Below are 19220 nucleotides of genomic sequence, written 5' to 3' on the forward strand. Positions count from 1 at the left end.
ATAAAAAATAAAAATAAAATAAAACAAAATAAAAAAATAAATTAAAAAAAAAAAGAAAGGACTTACTATCTCAGGGCTAGGCTTAAAGGAATGTTAGCCTTCACTAAAATAATGGAGTTTTGCTAAACAGGGCAATGGTTGTCCTTGGAATCCTTCTGTTACTGTCTTAACCCCAAGTGCTTTCACTCCTCAAAGAATGTAGCCATTCTCTTCACCTGGGGCTGTCCTACTTAGCCCCACCCTAATGGATGAGGAGGCACAGACATCCCCCACCTCTCTCTGCTAGGCCTTAGGCTTCTCTAATTCCAGGAATCTAAGTCAGTATTTGTGGAATCATATGACCTGCCATCCTCATCTTTATCACCATCATCATCATGGTGAGATGTCGTCAGCTCTTGCTTCATGCTGACGCAAGTGATTTATAGGCATTGTCTTTGCAGCCACTCTATGAGGCAGACACTGCTATTAAACTTATTTTATTATGAGAAGTCTGAGATACAGAGGAGTGAAGTAACCTGCCCGATGTCTCACAACAAATAAGTGATGAAGTTGGCATTCAAACTCTGGATTGTCTGACTCTAGAAGCAAACAATGAGCCATTATGCTAAAAGGCATGAATTGGAACACTTTCCAAAGACCACAGCTCCTTCTCTATACTAGCAAGAAAGATCTGGGCATCCAAATGTGAAGGCCCTGATCTTCCAGTGCCACTCTTAGCCTCTACCGTCATCTGTTTACAAGACCCCTTACCTTTCAGGTTTTAAGATCTTTTTATCTTCACTCTTAAAGGCAAGTAATTTGGGGAGATAAAAATAATGGCTGCTTTGTCACAATGACTCATTTTATGTTCAGGCTTCAGCTTCTGCTTACCTAATCCATGCAGCAAGCAGCATTTATTCTTTTCAGTCCTGAGCCTGACTCATGATACAGCTGCTCTGGTATGTGCTAACGTCCATATTCATCCCATTAAGATGCATTTAGGTCCCTCAGCTGTTAATAACCTGCCCGACAGCCTCACGAGCTTTTGTACACTATAATCACTAAGTGACAATTTTAGGAGATGCAGATGCTGAGACTGGTGACAGATATGCCGAAGTTTATCCATTAGATACTTGAATTAGAAAGATTACTTCCCTAAAGCCTCCTCTGACCCCTTTTTTTCCCGGACAGTCTCTAAAGAGGAAAGTCTCTTGTTAAAACCAACAGCCATCTGAATCAAATAATGTGAAGTATGAAATCAGGGGGAGTTTTACTCCCAACTCTAACCAGGAGTACAACATTATTATTTACCAATTATTACTAACTTGCTATCGGCATTTTTGGGATGAACATTCTAAACCAGGTTGAAATGACCATTTATCTCTTGACCACACTCTTATTAGTACTGCCTTCACTCACCAAGTTGACAACACACTGAGATGAGAGAGAGAAAAAAAGAAGCACAGCAAGAAAGCTATGAATAGAAGGCAAAGAAAGCCCAATGAAATTATCTAGGAAAAAAAAAGCCCCCACACACAATTTAACCAAAGTTTGTTCAAAGGTTAAAACTCTCTTTATATTGTCTTATTCTTTCTAAAATATTGCATTATGATATATCTTAGCTTTGAACTTAGCTACAAAACTCAATATGAATGAAATTATAGATTTGTAAGTTGACATTTTTCTTCAGGAGCTATGTCAGTCCATCATACATTCTCTTTCATGATTTTATAGAATCCCCCAAAGTCCCAATTAGGAATTTGACTCTATTCATATAAAAATTTTGGTTTCAGAAAAAGACTAAATAATTACATGTTTACTGAGTGCCTAGTATGTTCCAAGGCACTTAAACAAAACTTAAACACAATCAATACTCCAAACTTACTTGTTACTATCTTGAAAAAGGGAAGCTCTGTGTCTGCCCAAGCGTAGAGTACTGTTTGTGTGCTACACAGTCCTTAAATAGTCTCTTGAACTTTCTTGTCGACATATTGTAGAACTATCAGTTTTATAATATATGAAGAGGAAAATTTAAGGCATATCCTAATAGATTATCCATAGATAATAGGATAGATCCATAGGAAAATTTAAGGACTATCCTAATAGATTATCTCTGTATTCTTGTTCACCTGAGAAAATGATTACTAGTAAGAATTTAATACCTGTTTGACTGAACTATCATAAGGGCAGGTATTACATGATACTTTAGTAACGTTTTAACTAATATGCAATACCTCCTGCATTCATCTCCACTTAACATTAAACAAACAGTTGTTGGACACTGATTACGTGCCAAGCTGTTCTAGATACTAAGCTACAGAAATGAAAAAAAGACATAAATCCCTTCTCTTCCAGAGCTTATGTTCTAGGGCAGGGGGCCAACAGATAATCAACAAATAAGTAAAATATCTACTTGCTTAGATGTTGACAGAGCTAGGGAGAAAAATAAAGGTCTGGTTTGAGGGAGCTGAAAATTTGAGTAACATGGTAGGGGAAGGCCTCGCTGAGAAGGTGGCATTTAAACGAAACCTGAAGGAGGAGAGGGAATGAACTATGTGGATTTCTTAGGAAAAACACTCTAGGTGGAGTGCATTTGGCTGTTGTGTTTAAGAAACAGGAAGGAACCAGCATGGCTGGAGGAGAGGGCAAAGGAGAGGACATTAGCAGGTAGCAGGGCTGAGCCATGGTAAGGGTTCTGACTTCTACTCTGAGTCAAATGTAAAGACTTGGAAGGTCTGGAGCTGAGGCAGGCCTGGCAGGCCATACTGCAACTGGGTCACTCTGGCTGCTGTGTTAACAGACTCTGTGGGAGGAGGAGGAAATGAGGACACCGGTTGGGAGCCTATTGCAGAATTCGGGTGAAAGATCTAGCTGTCTTGGGCCAAGGTGGCAGCAGTGGTGGTTGTGAGAAGTAGTTACTTCCTGGCTATGTTTTGAGGGTACAGCAAAGAGTATTTGCTGATGGATTGGTTATGGGATATGTGGGAAATTTCAGCTAAGATGCTAGGTAATCTTGTTTGATTTTTTATTATCTTACTCCCTTCTTGGAATATAAATTCCAGGAGGTTAGGAAATTTATTCTTTTCACTTCAATACTCCAGCATCCCTGGCTCAATACTATCTATGCTTTAAATATTATTGAATGAATACATAAAATCACACAAAATAGCTTAAAAGGGAAGGGGTTAGTTTTATTTTAAGCTCTCTGAATAAAAAATTTATATTGTTGCATAAATTCTACATACTCTGGTTCTAGTAATGGCTTCTGAAGAGAAATCAGTAACCAGGATTGATTCTAAATTCATAAAGACAGAATTACTCTTAATGGACTCAAAGGATAGTGACTGATCAATGCCATAAAGTTTTCTCAAAGCAGATCTCAGAATCTGCTCCAACACTTACATTTTAACCACTGTCAAATGGGAGTCAACATAGCACCTATGAATCTTATGAATACTTCTATCAGGAAGGAGAATAACTCTTTCTCCATGACAACTGGATACCTGTCCAACACCTAAAACTTCTGAAAACTCTATCACCCATAAACTAAAGCACAAGGATCTCTCTCTACTTAACAGCATCACCACTAGTGGAAGAATTTTAACACGGACTATGGTGATCCTGTACATACTAAAATCATGCTTAAAAAGCTAATGGGGCTGGGTGTGGTGGCTCACGTCTGTAATCCCAGGACTTTGGGAGGTCAAGGCGAGCAAATCCCTTGAGGCCAGGAAAATCAGACCAGCCTCACGTGGCAAAATCCCATCTCTACTAAAAATATAAAAATTAGCTGGGCGTGGTAGCACTTGCCTGTAATCCCAGCTACTCAGGAGGCTGAGGCACGAGAATTGCTTGAACCTGGAAGGTGGAGGTTGCAGTGAGCTGAGATCATGCCACTGCACTCCTGCCTAAGTGACAGAGCAAGACTGTATAAAACAAAAACAAAAACAAACAAAACAACAACAACAACAACAACAAAAGGGTAATAGGGCAGAAAAACAAAAGGTTGTATTCACGATTCAATTTTTCTGAGATCCTCTCAGTTACTTCCTTTGGCTAACTCATCACGATGTATTTTTAAAATAAAGTAAGTGATATTCTATTAAATAACTTACATTGCCAATTATGGCAGGCCCACACAATAAAAAGTACAACCACTTTGCTAATTTGTTACTAAATGGGATTATACATAGTGAAGTGTTTAGAACACTGCCTGGCCCATAGTTAGTGCTTCAATAAATACTGTTTATCATTATTGCTATTATTTCACTGAAGATTGTAGAGTAAGCAAAATAACCAAATATTTATTATGTGTTTTACACTTAGCACTGTGCCATGTGTTGGGATACAAAGAATTAGAGACCGCAGTCATATTCTTTGGAAGCTTGACATACATACAACCAGAGATAGAAAATCTAAATAGATAAAAATTCAGTAGTGTATAAAACAGCAGTAGAATGTGAACTAAAATGTGATAGTTATGCAAGATATAGTATATAGTGAAAGGATGATAAATTTCTAAAAGGAGATTTCCTAGGAAGACTTTAAAAGAGAAGGACTGATATTAATTGTGATACAGTGCTAGGAGTATAAAGAACAACAGGGCAGTAAATGTATTAGCCCAAACTAGGATAATGGCAGAGGCAGCCGATATAATGGCATAGACTCTTACCTGAAATAAGAGTCTGCTAGATTTCTGACTAAATGGATTCAGGATTAAGAGTATGTCAACTTCTACCTATCTACTGGGCTAGCTGATAGTAGATAGTTGAAGCTCCAGTTAGAGAACTAGGCTGAGTCCAGACTGACCACTGGGTAGCTACAAGTGGCCCAATATGCCAGGATGGAGACCAGTCAGTGGACAGTATTGGGCCAGCCAAGGAAGAGAGAATGTTTTATTCTGCAAAAGATCTAATAGCTAAGCTGCTAGTCAGAAAGAACCTAGGGTCTCTAGCAGAAGCATCAAAAATGACTGAAATAAATAATGTCTTAGGGCCAAAAAAAACCAAACATTTGGTGCAATTAATTGGGACACAGAAATTACCAGGATGAGTCAGTCTTGGAGTGAAAGAAAATGAACAATTTAGTTGTATAGAAGTAGAGTTTCGGGAAACAGGCAGGCATCTACTGCCTTACGAGTAGCTGGAAATGTGGAATCCATATTTAAAAAGGAGAGTGAACCTGTGAGAACAAATGAGATTCCCCACCCCACCCCTGGAAAACACAAAATTAAAGCTTAGAAGAGAGATAGTGAAAAAGATGCAGAAGTCAAGAGAGAGAGTTTGAGGGGATAGAATCAGATGGAATAGGGTGGTTAGAGACTTTTCTACGTATAAAGCTTTTAAGGAAGAAAAATAAAGCTTTCAGAGTACAAGCGCCCAACGACAGAATAATCTCACACGTGAAGAATTATGCCTGATTTTGTGAAAAATTGAAGGATAATGCAGAAAAAGCAGGCCACATGACATAATCCTACTATAAAAGCATCAAAGCATGACTCAGAGATTTAACCCACAGAAAGTTATTAATAAGTCCTTCCTGTTTGCAAAATAGTACAAACATGCCATACCACCAAGAACAAAATAATCAGACCTTTATTCTCCCTCTCTCTACCTTGCTTTTTAAAATACGTGGATTAAAACAATCTTTAATGATTTCAATGTTAATTTCAACCTAGACCCAACAGTAAATAACCAATCTCACTGGCTATTCATTTTAAACTTTACTTTGCCAGCGTTTGTGGAATGGTGTCCGATTTTTTTTAACTTGAAAACTTTAAAGTTTGAAAGTTGGTAAGAGTTGACATTACCAACTGTTTTTTTTTTTTTTTTTCAAATTAAGCACAGTCCAAAGATTTCCTTAATATTAAGTGTCTGCTTTTAAACTTTTTTCTTTTAAAAAAAATTTCCACCACTGTTATAGCTTCTATAAAGCACAGTTTATAGACAGTTGATCAGGTGTGCCCTTTGACTTTTTTTGGTACTGAAGATTTTTTAGAAATCATCCTCAAATACTCTAAGGCACAGCTGAAATTAGATTTTTAAACGGCTCTTTTACAACTGTATATAATATATGCATGTATATTTGCATATATCCTCACTCCTGTATTTATGAAGATTGAAGGGAGCCTCTCAAGACTTAGTTCCAACTATGATGGTTTAAATGGAAAAAAAAAAATAGGCAAAAAGGCACTGCTCTAAAATGTAAAGAAAATAAAATTAATGCAAAGAAAAAAATTAGAATGGATATATTTTCCTTAAAATTATGACTGACAATTGAAAAAAGAAATGAGATTGAATTCTTAAAAATTATGATATTTAACATGGCAAGGGTAAGAATAAAGAGAAAAATGCCAGGTGTGGTGACGTGAGTCTGTAATGCCAGCTACTAAAGAGGCTGAGGAGGATCATTGGAGCCAAGGAGGTCAAGGCTGTAGTGCACTGTGATCACACCTGTGAACAGCTATTGCACTCCAGCCTGGGCAACATAACAAGATCCCATTTCAAAGAGAGAGAGAGAGGAGAGACAAACTATGTATATCATATATTGGCTCACCAAAAAAGTTAAGCTGTAATAATAGAATAATACAATCATCTAAATATAATATATGTAACATATAATCATATAATAATCTGAAAAGCATGTTGGGTCTCTCAGCAAATGCCTTTTTTCCACCTGTTCTTGCATATTGCTGTATAATGCCTGCTCTTCTATCCCTTTGAAAGGCTCCTTTCATCCTTTAGTTGGGAACTTGGGTGGCACCTGGCAGAGCCACGCTGGGTTAGGCACTTCTACACACTCTCAATGCCCCTGGCGCATACCCATTCACAGTGGATGCATTGCGCTGTGACGTTAATAGTTGCTATTTGTTTATCTGCCTTCCACTAGACTATACCTAGCTCTAGAGGGCTGGGGTCAACCTTTATTCATCTTTTTGTCATCTTTTAAATACAATATATGGCACATACAGTGTTTGAATATATAAACTTATGAGTCATGTCCTACGTTATCAGTATGAATTGAAATATGGCATTACATCTTAAGAAAAAATCTAGTCACTCAATATACAAAGGTAGGCAACTTTTAGGGAGAACTGCAAGCTCAAAGCTGTAAGTCTTACACCTTTATAGTATAAGTAACATCATTTTTGTTTCACCAGCAGCATATTCATGCTTTCCACAAAAAACTAATGCTTGGTTTTGTAAGATACAGAAACCCAAATGGAAAGGTGTGAGTTAAGTATAGAAAAGCTAATTCACAATGTGATTTAAACCATAAAGAAATGCTCTCCCGACCTATGGAACTCCTTCTATTCAAGCAGGTATGAATCCACACTATAACTAAAGAGATCTCCAAGTGTGAGACCTGATGGGGTAGAGGGGGAAAAGGACATATGCATGGACTTGAAAACAGAGTGTAAATAACAGCCACCCTAAAACTGTAGTCAGTTTCTTATTTTTACTCATCTTCCAGTTTCAGCAGCTTTGCCTTCATCCTCTCTCAGTTCTGGTTTGCTTGTCAAAGCAACCTTAGTAGGGAGCAATAAGCATATTCACAGGAGGAAGGGAGAGCCCTGGTGACCACAGACAGCTTGCTCCCCAAGAACCTACCTGCCTGCAGGGAACCCGTCAAGCCAGGGAGGAAACTCTAGGCACAGAAAAACAGCAGAGCATGTTCACTGCCAGTAAGCAAATGAAATCTGTGCCTAAAAAACCTCAGAAACAAAAGAAATGACCTCATATGGCCATTATGGCAAGGGACAGAAACAAGTCTGAGTTGAAAGAATGTAAACCATAGCAAAAGACTTTTGAAAACCAGCTTCCACTACATTTCACAAATTTGGGCTTTGGAATAATAATAATAAAGGGATGAGATATAGGGGCAGAGTCCCCAGTTGAAACATTAACTCTTACAAAATGCAGAACAACTTTAAGAAGTTACAGGTCATCTCCTGGGAAAATTTTGATACCCTGTCAGTCTAGTTTTAGAATACCCAGGCACTCTGCACACACACATGCTGATCAGGCATTTAATCTTTTCAAGGTACATCATTCAGGTATATTTCAAGAGAGTATCCTGTTTCAGCAAATTTACATAAATGGACATCTAAGCAAAGGAGGGGTTGGCACCTGCTTCCTTGCCCAGTGTTCTAGAAGACAATGACTGTACAATCTCTAAGTGCTCTAGTCTCAGCTTCCTGCTAAGATAGTCCTGTGATCCAGGTTCCAGTGATTATATGACAAATATTGCAGTTGCTAACCTCACAAGGGCCTTAGGTAATAAGAGAAAAATCAGACACCTCAGCACATGCTTTTCCTGGCAGCAGCCTGGTAGCACCTGTCTATAAGTTCAACGGCGGCATTATTTTAATAGAGAAGGCAGTTAAGTGCCCTGGTAGTGTATAATCTCATAACTTTTCATGTAAAAAAGAACCATATGTTTACTGTCCTTGCATTTTCTCGGTAGTAAAATGTAAGTTGTACCATCACTCCACTCATATATACTTTCCCTCCAGTGCCACATTAAACTGTGATTGCAAAAAAGGATGACCTTAATCCTGAGGCTAGAGTTTATTGTCACTTAAAACTTATCCCTATGTTTATATTTATCATCACATACTAAATTCTGCTTCATAATCCATCTGCAAAATTCATAAAGGTATGCAAGAGACCACAGTATTATAGTGACATCCATTCAAATCAGGGCCATGGACACAGGGCCTGGGGTACCTAGCTGTTTCTCCCGTTCCTCACGTCGCTCCCGGGCCAGCCGCTGCCGGTCATCAACACGTAACACAGGCGGAGGGTCTGAAAGTGAGATTTAAAAAAACATGAGGTGAAGAGTGGATTAAAAAAAAGAAAAAGAAAAAATACACATTGATAAATATCCAGTAAATCTGAAGAATAATATATTGCTACACTTTACAACAATAAGTACATGTGACTAGAGTTACAGTGATCCACTCAATTATTAGAAGTTTTCTAAGGACTTCTATGCATTTTTCTTCTATTTGAAAACATTATGTAAAATCATGACATAACTATAGCCTTTTGGCTATTTTCATCAAACAATATAAATGATGTTTTGTGTTCCTAAGCTACCAAACTTCTATTATTTTTATGCTTTGAAAAGTCTGTTCCTTAATGACCAACAGAATCCTTTAGTGGCTTTATACTGCACAAATGTTTGCCAGTTAGAGGTGAAGTGCTCGAGTCCAACTGACATGCATTCAGTTTCTGCCCCGTCACTCGCCGGCCAAGGTACTTACCCACCTCTCTAAGTCTCAAGCTATGAGGTGTACTTTGATTTATTACCTGTAAAATGAGGATACAATAGAACCTATCTCACATTATTATAATGACTGTTAGTAGAGTGTTGTAGTGTGTATGTCCCAGTAAATCACTGAACATCTACTATGTGCTAGGCACTGTTCTGTATACTGAAGACAGCAGTCACCAAAAAAAGACAAAAACCTGAGACTTCATGGGATTTACATTCTACTTGGGAAAAAATTTGACAAACAAGATAAATAAGTACTATACATAGAAATGAAAAAAGGAGAAAAATACAGAGAATATATGTTAAGGAGACAACAAAGAAATGAAGGGGATTATGACATGTCAGGAAAAGGATGTTTAAATTTTTAGATGGAGCCCAAGGAAGGCCTCACTGTGATAATGATGTTCCATAGAAAGTAAGTGCAAAGGCCCTGAGGTTGCAAGTACCTAATGTGTTCCAGAAACAACAGGGAGATCTGAGGGACTGGAACAGAGTGAGATGAGTAAGTGATGGGGCTCATGGTTAAGGTGAGGACTTTGCATTACACTCTGAGTGAGAGAAGGGTGGAGAAGAGGGGTTCTGCAGCAGAGGGCTAGGTTTACAGGCTCACTCTGCTGCCGTATAAAAACAAAATAATAAAAATGATCATAATAATCATGCTTAAAAGGTTTTTCTCTTTACTAAATTGACATTAGAATTGACGTTGACAGGTCGGGTGCGGTGGCTCACACCTGTAATCCTAGCACTTTGGGAGGCTGAGGCGGGTGGATTGCCTGAGCTCAGGAGTTCAAGACCAGCCTGAGCAACATGGTGAAACCCCATCTCTGCTAAAAAATACAAAAAATTAACCAGGTATGGCAGTGTGCGCCTGTAGTCCCAGCCATTCGGGAGGCTGAGGCAGAAGAATGGCTTGAACTTGGGAGGCGGAAATTGCAGGGAGCCAAGATTGCGCCATTGCACTCCAGCCTGGGCAATAGAGCAAGACTCCATCTCCAAAAAAAGAAAAACGAATTGACATTGACATTTTTAGAATCTTGTGTTAAAAATGGGAATCTACTATAATAATACAGTAGAGACAAACTGGGTGCGGTGGCTCACGCCTCTAATCCCAGCACTTTGCGAGGCCGAGGCAGGTGGATCACCTGAGGTGAGGAGTTCAAGACCAGCCTGGCCAACATGGCAAAACCCTGTCTCTATTAAAAATACAAAAATTAGCTGGTGTGGTGGCACATGCCTGTAGTTCCAGCTACTCAGGAGGCTGAGGCAGGAGAATCCCTTGAATCCGGAAGGTGGAGGTTGTGTTGAGCCGAGACTGCATGCCATTGCACTCCAGCCTGGGAGACAGAGCGAGACACCGTCTCAGAAAAAAAAAAAAAAGAAAATACAGTAGAGACAAATAGTAGTGCTTTGGCAACAAATTTAAAGGCCTGCATCCCAAGTGTCTTTATCTTTTACTTTTGAGACAGAGTCTCGTGTCATCCAGGCAGGAGTGCTGTGGCACGATCATAGCTTACTGCAGCCTTGACCTCCTGGGTTCAAGTGAATCCTCCCACCTCAGTCTCCTGAGTAGCTGAGACCACAGGTGGCACCACCACACCCGGCTAATTTTTGTGTTTTTTGTAGAGACAGGGTTTTGCTATGTTGCCCAGGCTGCCATATGTCTGTTGAACTTTATAGAATTTGTACATTTAAAGAAAATAAAAACAGTAAAGACACCCCTTAGGAGCCTGCATAAACTAGGCAGTGTGGATGATGAACAAGACTAAGGGATAGTTTTTAAAAATTGGTTAAATGGACTCCTCAATAGCCCACAATGATAAATATTTTTCAGATTTCCTAATCATTTATATACTTCCACATATTTTTTTATGTAGGAAAATATGGCTCCTGGCCCTAAAACGTTTAATTTGGAAAGAAGAAAATGGAAGTGGACATGAAGACAATTTATTAAGAGCCATACACAGGAAGTTTTTGCTGTCATTTGTTTTGCTGAAAGAAAATGGTGGCCATAGTAAAATGGCATTTTAAAGAAAGAACTCGGGATAAAAGTCATGATGAAGTTAAAAGAAAGACCTTTAACAATTACTTATCACTTTAATACTCCCTAAATAATATGAGGTTTACTCACTCATGAAAACTTTTTTTTTTTTTAAACAGGATCTTGCTCTGCCACCCAGGCTGGAGTGCAGTGGTACGATCATGGCTCACTGCAGCCTCAACCTCCCTGGCTCAAGCCATCCTCTTACCTTAGCCTCCCAAGTAGCTGAGACTACAGGTGTGCACAACCACAATCAGCTAATTTTTTTTTTTTTTTTTTTGAGATAGAGTTTTCTGGCTTGGCTGGTCTCAAACTCCTGACCTCAGATGATCCATCAGCCTCCCAAAGTGCTAGGATTACAAGCATGAGCCACCATGCCCGACCTCAGCTAATTAAAAAAAATTTTTTTGTAAAGATGGGCTCTCACTATGTTGCTAAGCCTGGTCTTGAACTCCTGACTTCAAGCAATCCTCCTGCCTCAGCCTCCCATAGTGCTGGGATTACAGGCATAAACTACCACACCCAGCCTCATAAAAACTTTTATTTAATTATAAAAGTTGAAAATCAACTTTGTAAAAGCCATATGAGCTCATTATGGAAAGTCTGTAAAATAGACAGTTTAATTACTTTTAAAATTCCACTGACAAATTCTGTTGGACAATATTTCAATATTAAGTATGTGACATGTCTAGCTTACTTTTAAGTACATGCCAAATGTTATACAAAATTTTGAAAAGAAGGCGTTAATAACATATGGGACACATGCCACCCCTGACAACCTACACCAACCCTAACAGCCCCAAGTCATAGTAATAACCGGTGCTCCTGCAGTAATGAGGCAATGCCCGATTATGCAATGTAATGCTTCCCCCTGTGAAGTGCCTTTTGAATGTATATTCTGAAAATAGTGCAAGAAGTGCTAGTTTTTCCCTGATTCCTATGCTATCATTTCATATGAAAATTATACTTTTCACATGTAAAAAACTGCATCCTGTTTGGTAAGATAATATGTAAAAAACCAAACTTTTATACAATCAAACGCTGTAAATAAGGCCAACGCTTAGGACTGCAGTAGTTCCTGGCTGTCCGTCAACATTAGTGCTGAAATAATTACTATCTCTCTGGAAACAGATTTGAGGAAGTAAAGAAATGTAACATTTCTGAAGTTCAAGATGCATAGTGGTTGTGATACACTAGATGATTTTGGCTGATTTGGAAACCTGGCATTAGAAAATATTGAATTGTAGGGTGAAAAAGTTATTCAGTGTAGGTTGTTTCCATCCCTCTGTTCCCATTAATATGAAAGTCTCTTGGGTGCTAGAATATCATTAACACCTGTGGCAGGTTAAAGATGGCTGTGCATGGGGCTGGGGAGGAAGAAAGACTTGTCTGTTTTCTTCCCTGCTGCATTCTCAATGCCTCGGGCTGTATGTGGCAGAAAAGGATATTCAATAAGTATTTGTTGAACGAATGAATGAACAAACAACAAACAACCTTAGCTAACCCTCAGAGCCTTTAAACTTTTATTAAGATGCACCAATGGGGAAAACTAAGAACAATCTTGTACCTGATAACAGAGTAAACTATTTAAATGCTGGAAGTTTAAATTTTAGTTTTAATAACTAAAAACTGATAAAAATTTATCTTTAAAGGTAGGTTTTCAAAAAAATACAATTAATATAATTCCAGTAAATAGTGAATTTCTTATAATTCATTGCCTCCTTTCTCATTTCCACCCCCACATTATTTTTCCCTGAAACAAAAGTAAGCTATAGAAAATACTTTAGAATTATGTATAGGTCAGCCAGGCGCGGTGACTCACACCTGTAATCCCAGCACTTTGGGAGGCCGAGGCAGGCGAATCACTTGAGGTCAGGAGTTCGAGACCAGCCTGGGCAACATGGCAAAACCCTGCCTCTACTAAAAATACAAAAATTAGCCAGGCACAGTGGTGCATGCCTGTTATCCAAGCTACTTGGAAGGCTGAGGCAGAAGAATCGCTTGAACCTGGGAGGCGGAGGTTGCACTGAGCCAAGATCGCACCACTGCACTCCAGCGTGGGCGACAGGACGAGACTCCGTCTCAAAAAAAAAAAAAAAAAAAAAAAAAAAATTATATATAGGTCAGGCACAGTGGCTCACTCCTATAATCCCAACATTTTGGGGGGCCAAGGCAGGAGGATTGCTTGAGTCCAGGAGTTTGAGACCAGCCCAGGCTCATTTGAAAAAGAGAGACCTCATCTCCACCAAAAATAAAAAAAAATAGCCAGGAGTGATGACACATGCTTGTGGTCCCAGCTACTCAGGAGGCTGAGGTGACAGGATTGCTTGAGCCTGGGAGATCCAGGCTACAGTGAGCCCTGATTACACCACTGCACTCCAGCCTGGGCGACAGAGTGAGACCCTGTCTTGAAATAAAATAAAATAACGTATATTCCACATTGTTTCCCGATGGATCTAATACGGTTAGAATAAAATTAAGTTACTGATTCTCACAAGGAAAAAGGGTTTAAGAGGAATAGAACTTAGGCTTCATTAAGATCGCAGTTGCACTCCACATTCAACCTCCTACCTATGATGGTTCAAGTGTGGGGTGACATCTAACCTGGGGCACTGTTAAGGGTGAAAGGGAGTGCCATTAAAATTCTGTGTTTGATAACATGCATAAACCTGGATTGCCTTACACACATCTGAGAGTACAGTCATGCTACTATAAGAGCTCTCAAAGTTGACAAGGCTTTTTCAAGAACTCACTAAGCCTTGACTCATATGTAACAACTACTGTTTCTACAGTAAATACTTCTGTATTTCTGTTAGCAATTTGTACTTTATGAAGCACTTTCACATATTATCACTTTATTCTTCCCAATAACACTATGAGTTAGCCAAGCATTTATTTATTCAACGAAGAGTTATTATGCCTCTTTTTCAAATGAAAAAACTCAGAGAAATAGATATGACTAATGAAGACAGCACGGATATGTGTCAGAGCGAGGGCATAAAACTCGATCTCTAACTCAGTCCTGTGCCCATCCACGCACCATGGCAGCTACGGTCATTACAATTGCACAGTGTAGCATCAGAGAAGGGCTGGAAGATCCTAAGTCACACACTCCTCTATGAGGGCAAATTACTTATAAATAAGGCAGAATAAAGTTTCAGTGGCTTTAAGACTTGTGTTGGGGGGCAGCAAAGGGATAGGAATTCAGAAGGATTTTTAAGGAATTTGGGTATCTGCTTTTCTCAGGTCCATGAAAACATGCAGTTCTCTAAGGAAGTCAAACTATTAATCATTTGGAGGCAGCTGGAGTTCTGAAGAACCATCTCCCACTTCTTCAGGAACTAGCAGACGTGGACAGATCTGTAACTTTACAAACTGTCTGTTTTGGTCCGGGTTCAAGTATTCACATTTGAGAGCAATGGTCCTTCCAGGATAACACAGAACATAGTGTGCTCATAGTTCTAAAACACCACGAGGGACTTCTGTAATGTGGTTTTTTTGTTTGTTTGTTCGTTTTTTGAGACAGAGTCTCGCTCTGTTGCCCAGGCTAGAGTACAGTGGTGGATCTCGGCTCACTGCAACATCTGCCTCCTGGCTTCAAGTGATTCTCCTGCCTCAGCCTCCTGAGTAGCTGGGGTTATGGGCGTGCACTACCATGCTCGGCTAATTTTTGTATTTTTATTAGAGACGGGGTTTCACCATGTTGGCCAGGCTGGTCTCGAATTCCTGGCCTCAAGAGATCCACCCGTTTTGGCCTCCCAAATTGCTGGGATTACAGGCGTGAGCCACCGGCTCCCGGCCAGCCATAATGTGTTTTAAATATAAAAGTCACAACTTGAATGTGGATAAATGTGTTCTAAATCAAAGAGATGTTCTGGAGCCTTCTAATGAGTTTAAGTATCAGAAGGTAAAAGAGGAAAGGACATTTAGCCAAAACTTACTAGATTAAAAGGGATTCTCAGAAATCATTCAGTCAGGATGCCCATACCTGGTTAGGACAATACTCAAAATATCCCAAAATATATAATGAACTTTTTTTTTTCAAGTTCTAGAAAATGAAAATCAACAAAATGCTTTAGACAGACATTCCTATGACCCGTATCCCACAAAAATTAAAAGGTGTTACTCAAGGCCAGCCCTCCAACACATAACTCATATCGTTCTTTGAGGAGACTCAGGAAAATAATGACATGGTGGTTTCTAAATCAAGAGCCTTTTATATAGCTTGGCTTATCTGGCCAAGATAAGAAAACAGACACAGGGATGCTCAAAAAGACACAATCAGAAGTGAAATGTCTCCCTATTTAACTTGACTTTAGCAATATAAATCAAATGACTGTATATAAGGAGATGGCCAATAAGGGTGGAAGAGATTTTTCCAGCTTCTGATCTCTATACACTGTGTGCAATCTCTCATCACACTGGTGGTTCTGTGTTAGAATGATCTATTCAGATATTGGTTTATCCATCATACTGTCAACTGGAGGGTAGAGATTATGTCTTTTAATAATATATTCCTAGTACCTTCATGATGTTAACACTAGATGAATAAATGAGTTATCAGGATATAAAAGTATAAACTGCACAGTAAAAGAATGGTAGAAATTAGAAGCAGTGGTGCATAGGGAGAACCAGAGAAACACAGCACCAACAATTAAGCTATGTTAAATTCTCATTGTATTACAAATGCGATTTTCTTTTACTTTTTTGAAACACATTTATTCATCTTTTTAATCCTCATGGCTCAGCACAGGGCCTGACACACAGTAGGCGCTCAACAAATATTTGATTTCCAAAGCATGACCATTCATGCATCCATAATCCTCTTTTTATAGTATAAAGAAGGCTGATATTCAGGCCCCCATGTGTACCTTAAGTAATATATATTTCCCAATAAGCTGTTATTTTTAAAGGTGAGAAATGGTTCTAGAGCTCAATTTCAAAATCAAGATGACATTCAGATGAGTGTATCACATGTCATTAAAAGACGAATAACAAAGCATATTTGCCTGCACACCACTGCATTTTCCCTTTCCTTCATTTTCTCTGTCCACAGGAAAGCAAAAGTTTTATTATAGTTTTCACCATCTGTAAGAGCCCTGGACAATTTTTGATCCTGTAAGGGCTTTTTACTTCAGTTTTTGTCACATATTAAAGCTGTGTGTCAAGACTGAAGATTATCCACTATCTTCTCTTCTATCTCTATGTATTTTTCTATTTCTTCCTCTGATAGCTATAACTTGGTTTCTAAGTGTCTGGTTACAATAATCACAAAGGACTGTCGTGACTCAAGGATATTAGCCACCACCACTTGATGCTGATAAACTTCGAAAGCCTTCTGAGCTCGATTAATTACAATGGAGGGGTCGGTCTCCAACTTAAAGGAAATTATAAACACTTTGGGAGCACAATCTTTAATCAAAGGAGAAAGTATTTTTGGCACCATCTTCATTGTTATCTGCAGTGGGCCCCCAGATGACTGGATCTTGTGTTCAGGCATTTCAGAGACAGGAACATAGAAATCTGACAGGGCCACGCCAGGTAAAACATCGCAGAAGAGCCGGCCATGCTTCCAGAGGGACCTTGGTGCTGCCTGGCATGACCAACACCACCCACTCGCCCTGAGCGCCCAGCCCGGCCGCGAAGCGGGCCATAACTTCAGCGCAGCACCAGGAGGCCAGGGGAACTCAGCTACCAGGTCCACTTCCGCCAACAAATGTGATTTTCATGCTAAAGAATTTCTACTTCCATAGAGACACACTTGGATACAAAAATAAAGGTCCACTAGAATAAGCTACATGGGGACAGGGTTCATGTTGTTTGCTCCTACAGTACATCTCTCATGCTTCTTCGGCATAGAAGAACTCAGTAAACATTAGATGGTAGCTGGAAGGTAGGTGGCTAGATGGATGGATAAATGACTCAGTGAAAAGGCTGACTGACTAAGGAAATCTCTCCTTGGTAATGAAAACTCTCTGAGACTGCACATCATTTTCCACTAATGGCAGCTTAAGCAGTATTTTCAACAATACTTGTTATTGTCTTTCCTCTAAATGACAAACCAGACTTATCTGTTGTGTTCAAGACCTTTTCCACATGAAAAAAAAAAACTAAACACAGTAGAATGTTCTCTATAAGGTTAGACTCAGTTATTTCCATCTTTATTCTCACTGATTTACTGTGCTTGAGTGACTTCAGTCCTGGATGCAGCATGAAGTAGGTTTCCAAGAACCTCGTGGGGTATTTGGCTTGCTTTCCTTTCCTTTGATTGTCTCTTATTATCATACTGTACATTCATTCCTCCCGCAGGCCATGCAATGGTTATTGGATATCTGGAAGTAACTGCACTGTCGGTTCAATTGTTTGTATTATATTTACAGACTGTTTGCTTCTTTGTATCACTGAATGAAAGAGACTATGAATCAGAGGTTATTAAATGAAATTACTCTGTAGGCATACAATCATTGCAAGGAATAGGAAACAAAACCATAATTCTATACAAGCTTTGCTATGTGTAAAGATTTCTTGAAATAGTTTTTGAAAAAGTCACAAAAGAGATATGCAATAATGCTTGTTGGACATACAGGTATAAAAAATTGTGTCCTATCATTTGAAACAGAATAGTACAATTATTACCCCTTTAAACTGCTTGACATTAAATGAGTGCATCCACATACACCATCTCATTGATTGTCAAAATGACTCTGAGAGGTAAGCAGGTCGTGTCTTTGAATCTACATTTTAAAGAGAGAAAACCAAGGCTTGGCTTCGAGAGGTTCTCTGACTTAATATCATACAAGCCAGTAGGAGTGTGTGTTTTGTGGCAGGACTGAAACCAAGCTCTCCTAAATTCTAGTTTTCTGAAAACTAGAATTTAAACAAATTAAACCTTTATAATCATCAGCATGCCTTTAGGGCATAAAAGATAACCTTTATTTTCCCACAGTTAATGCAATGCATCATACCTGGTTTATTTCCTGAGTGGTTGTTATTTTGTCCTGAAATTGCAGAGGCAGGGCGGTTGGAGGCATTTTTCTTATCTTGCACTTTATAGCTGTCGGGTGCTACAGAAATGAGACAAAAGAGAAAAGACACATTTAGTTTCTTAAAATTTCTTCAGAAACATTTACGTATTCGACATTTACTGTTAACCTGTGTACCAGGTTCTTAGGCTAGATTAAGGAAATGAAAAGATGAAGTAGTTACAACCCGTGCCCTCAAGGAGTAGGAAGGACACATAAAAAATCGACCTCAGCTTGAGTGACCCATCTTACAGAAGTGGCATGTTCAAGGGGCCATGAATGGCCTTTCCAACAGCTGCACTAGTTTACACATAAAGCAACCATGTGGAAGCACGACTGGAGTCTAAAGTCTTGGATCTGAGTTCTTACAAAGCACCATTGGCTTAGAATATATTTCAAATGGATTAATTTCTTTCTTGCTTTGGTATATTCAACATCATTTAATCCTTCTTTGGGGTTACTGAGTCTCTGCAGTAGCCCCAGGTCCTGACAACAAACATCAACCCTAACTGAATATTATGTAACAGCAGACCATGGAGATTGAAAAGACTTCAACGTATGTTCAGTACAAGTCACTTTTCTGAATAAGGCCTGATAAACACTTTTGGGGGTGGGGTGCTGGAGGGAGGCTGTAGTTTGCTTTATTATGCTGAAATTCAAATAAAAAAATCAATTAAACAGGAGTTCTGGTTACTTGAACTCTAATTTATCTACATCTAACTTTTATTGGATCCATTCTAGGTGAACATCAGAGGCCTATCTGCCCACTTCATTATCGTCTGGATGTCGGGAATTCATTTCCATCCCAAAAGACCTTCTGAGTCATATTTACCATGAGACAAATATAAAATCCATCTTAAAATTTTTCTATGCTCATATAAAATTGATAGGTTAATTTTATT

At 39.0% G+C, this 19220-nt stretch overlaps 1 protein-coding gene and 1 pseudogene across 6 annotated transcripts in view; both read right to left on the minus strand.

Moving 5' to 3' along the window:
• The window catches only part of MAP7 (microtubule associated protein 7), a 212207-nt gene that overhangs the window by 61704 nt on the left and 131283 nt on the right, over positions 1 to 19220 (minus strand). For all 6 annotated transcript variants that reach the window (XM_032159912.2, XM_032159903.2, XM_032159860.2 and 3 more), the window contains exons 2-3: positions 18262 to 18360; positions 8709 to 8786 (exon numbers count right to left, since the gene is read on the minus strand). In XM_032159912.2, coding sequence (XP_032015803.1) covers positions 8709 to 8786; positions 18262 to 18360 — 177 coding nt within the window. The remainder of the gene's footprint in view (positions 1 to 8708; positions 8787 to 18261; positions 18361 to 19220) is intronic.
• Positions 16431 to 16846, minus strand: LOC116472830 (phosphopantothenate--cysteine ligase-like; annotated as a pseudogene).

Source organism: Hylobates moloch, unplaced genomic scaffold, assembly GCF_009828535.3.
Source record: "Hylobates moloch isolate HMO894 unplaced genomic scaffold, HMol_V3 SCAFFOLD_2, whole genome shotgun sequence".
Taxonomy (NCBI): Eukaryota; Metazoa; Chordata; class Mammalia; order Primates; family Hylobatidae; genus Hylobates; species Hylobates moloch.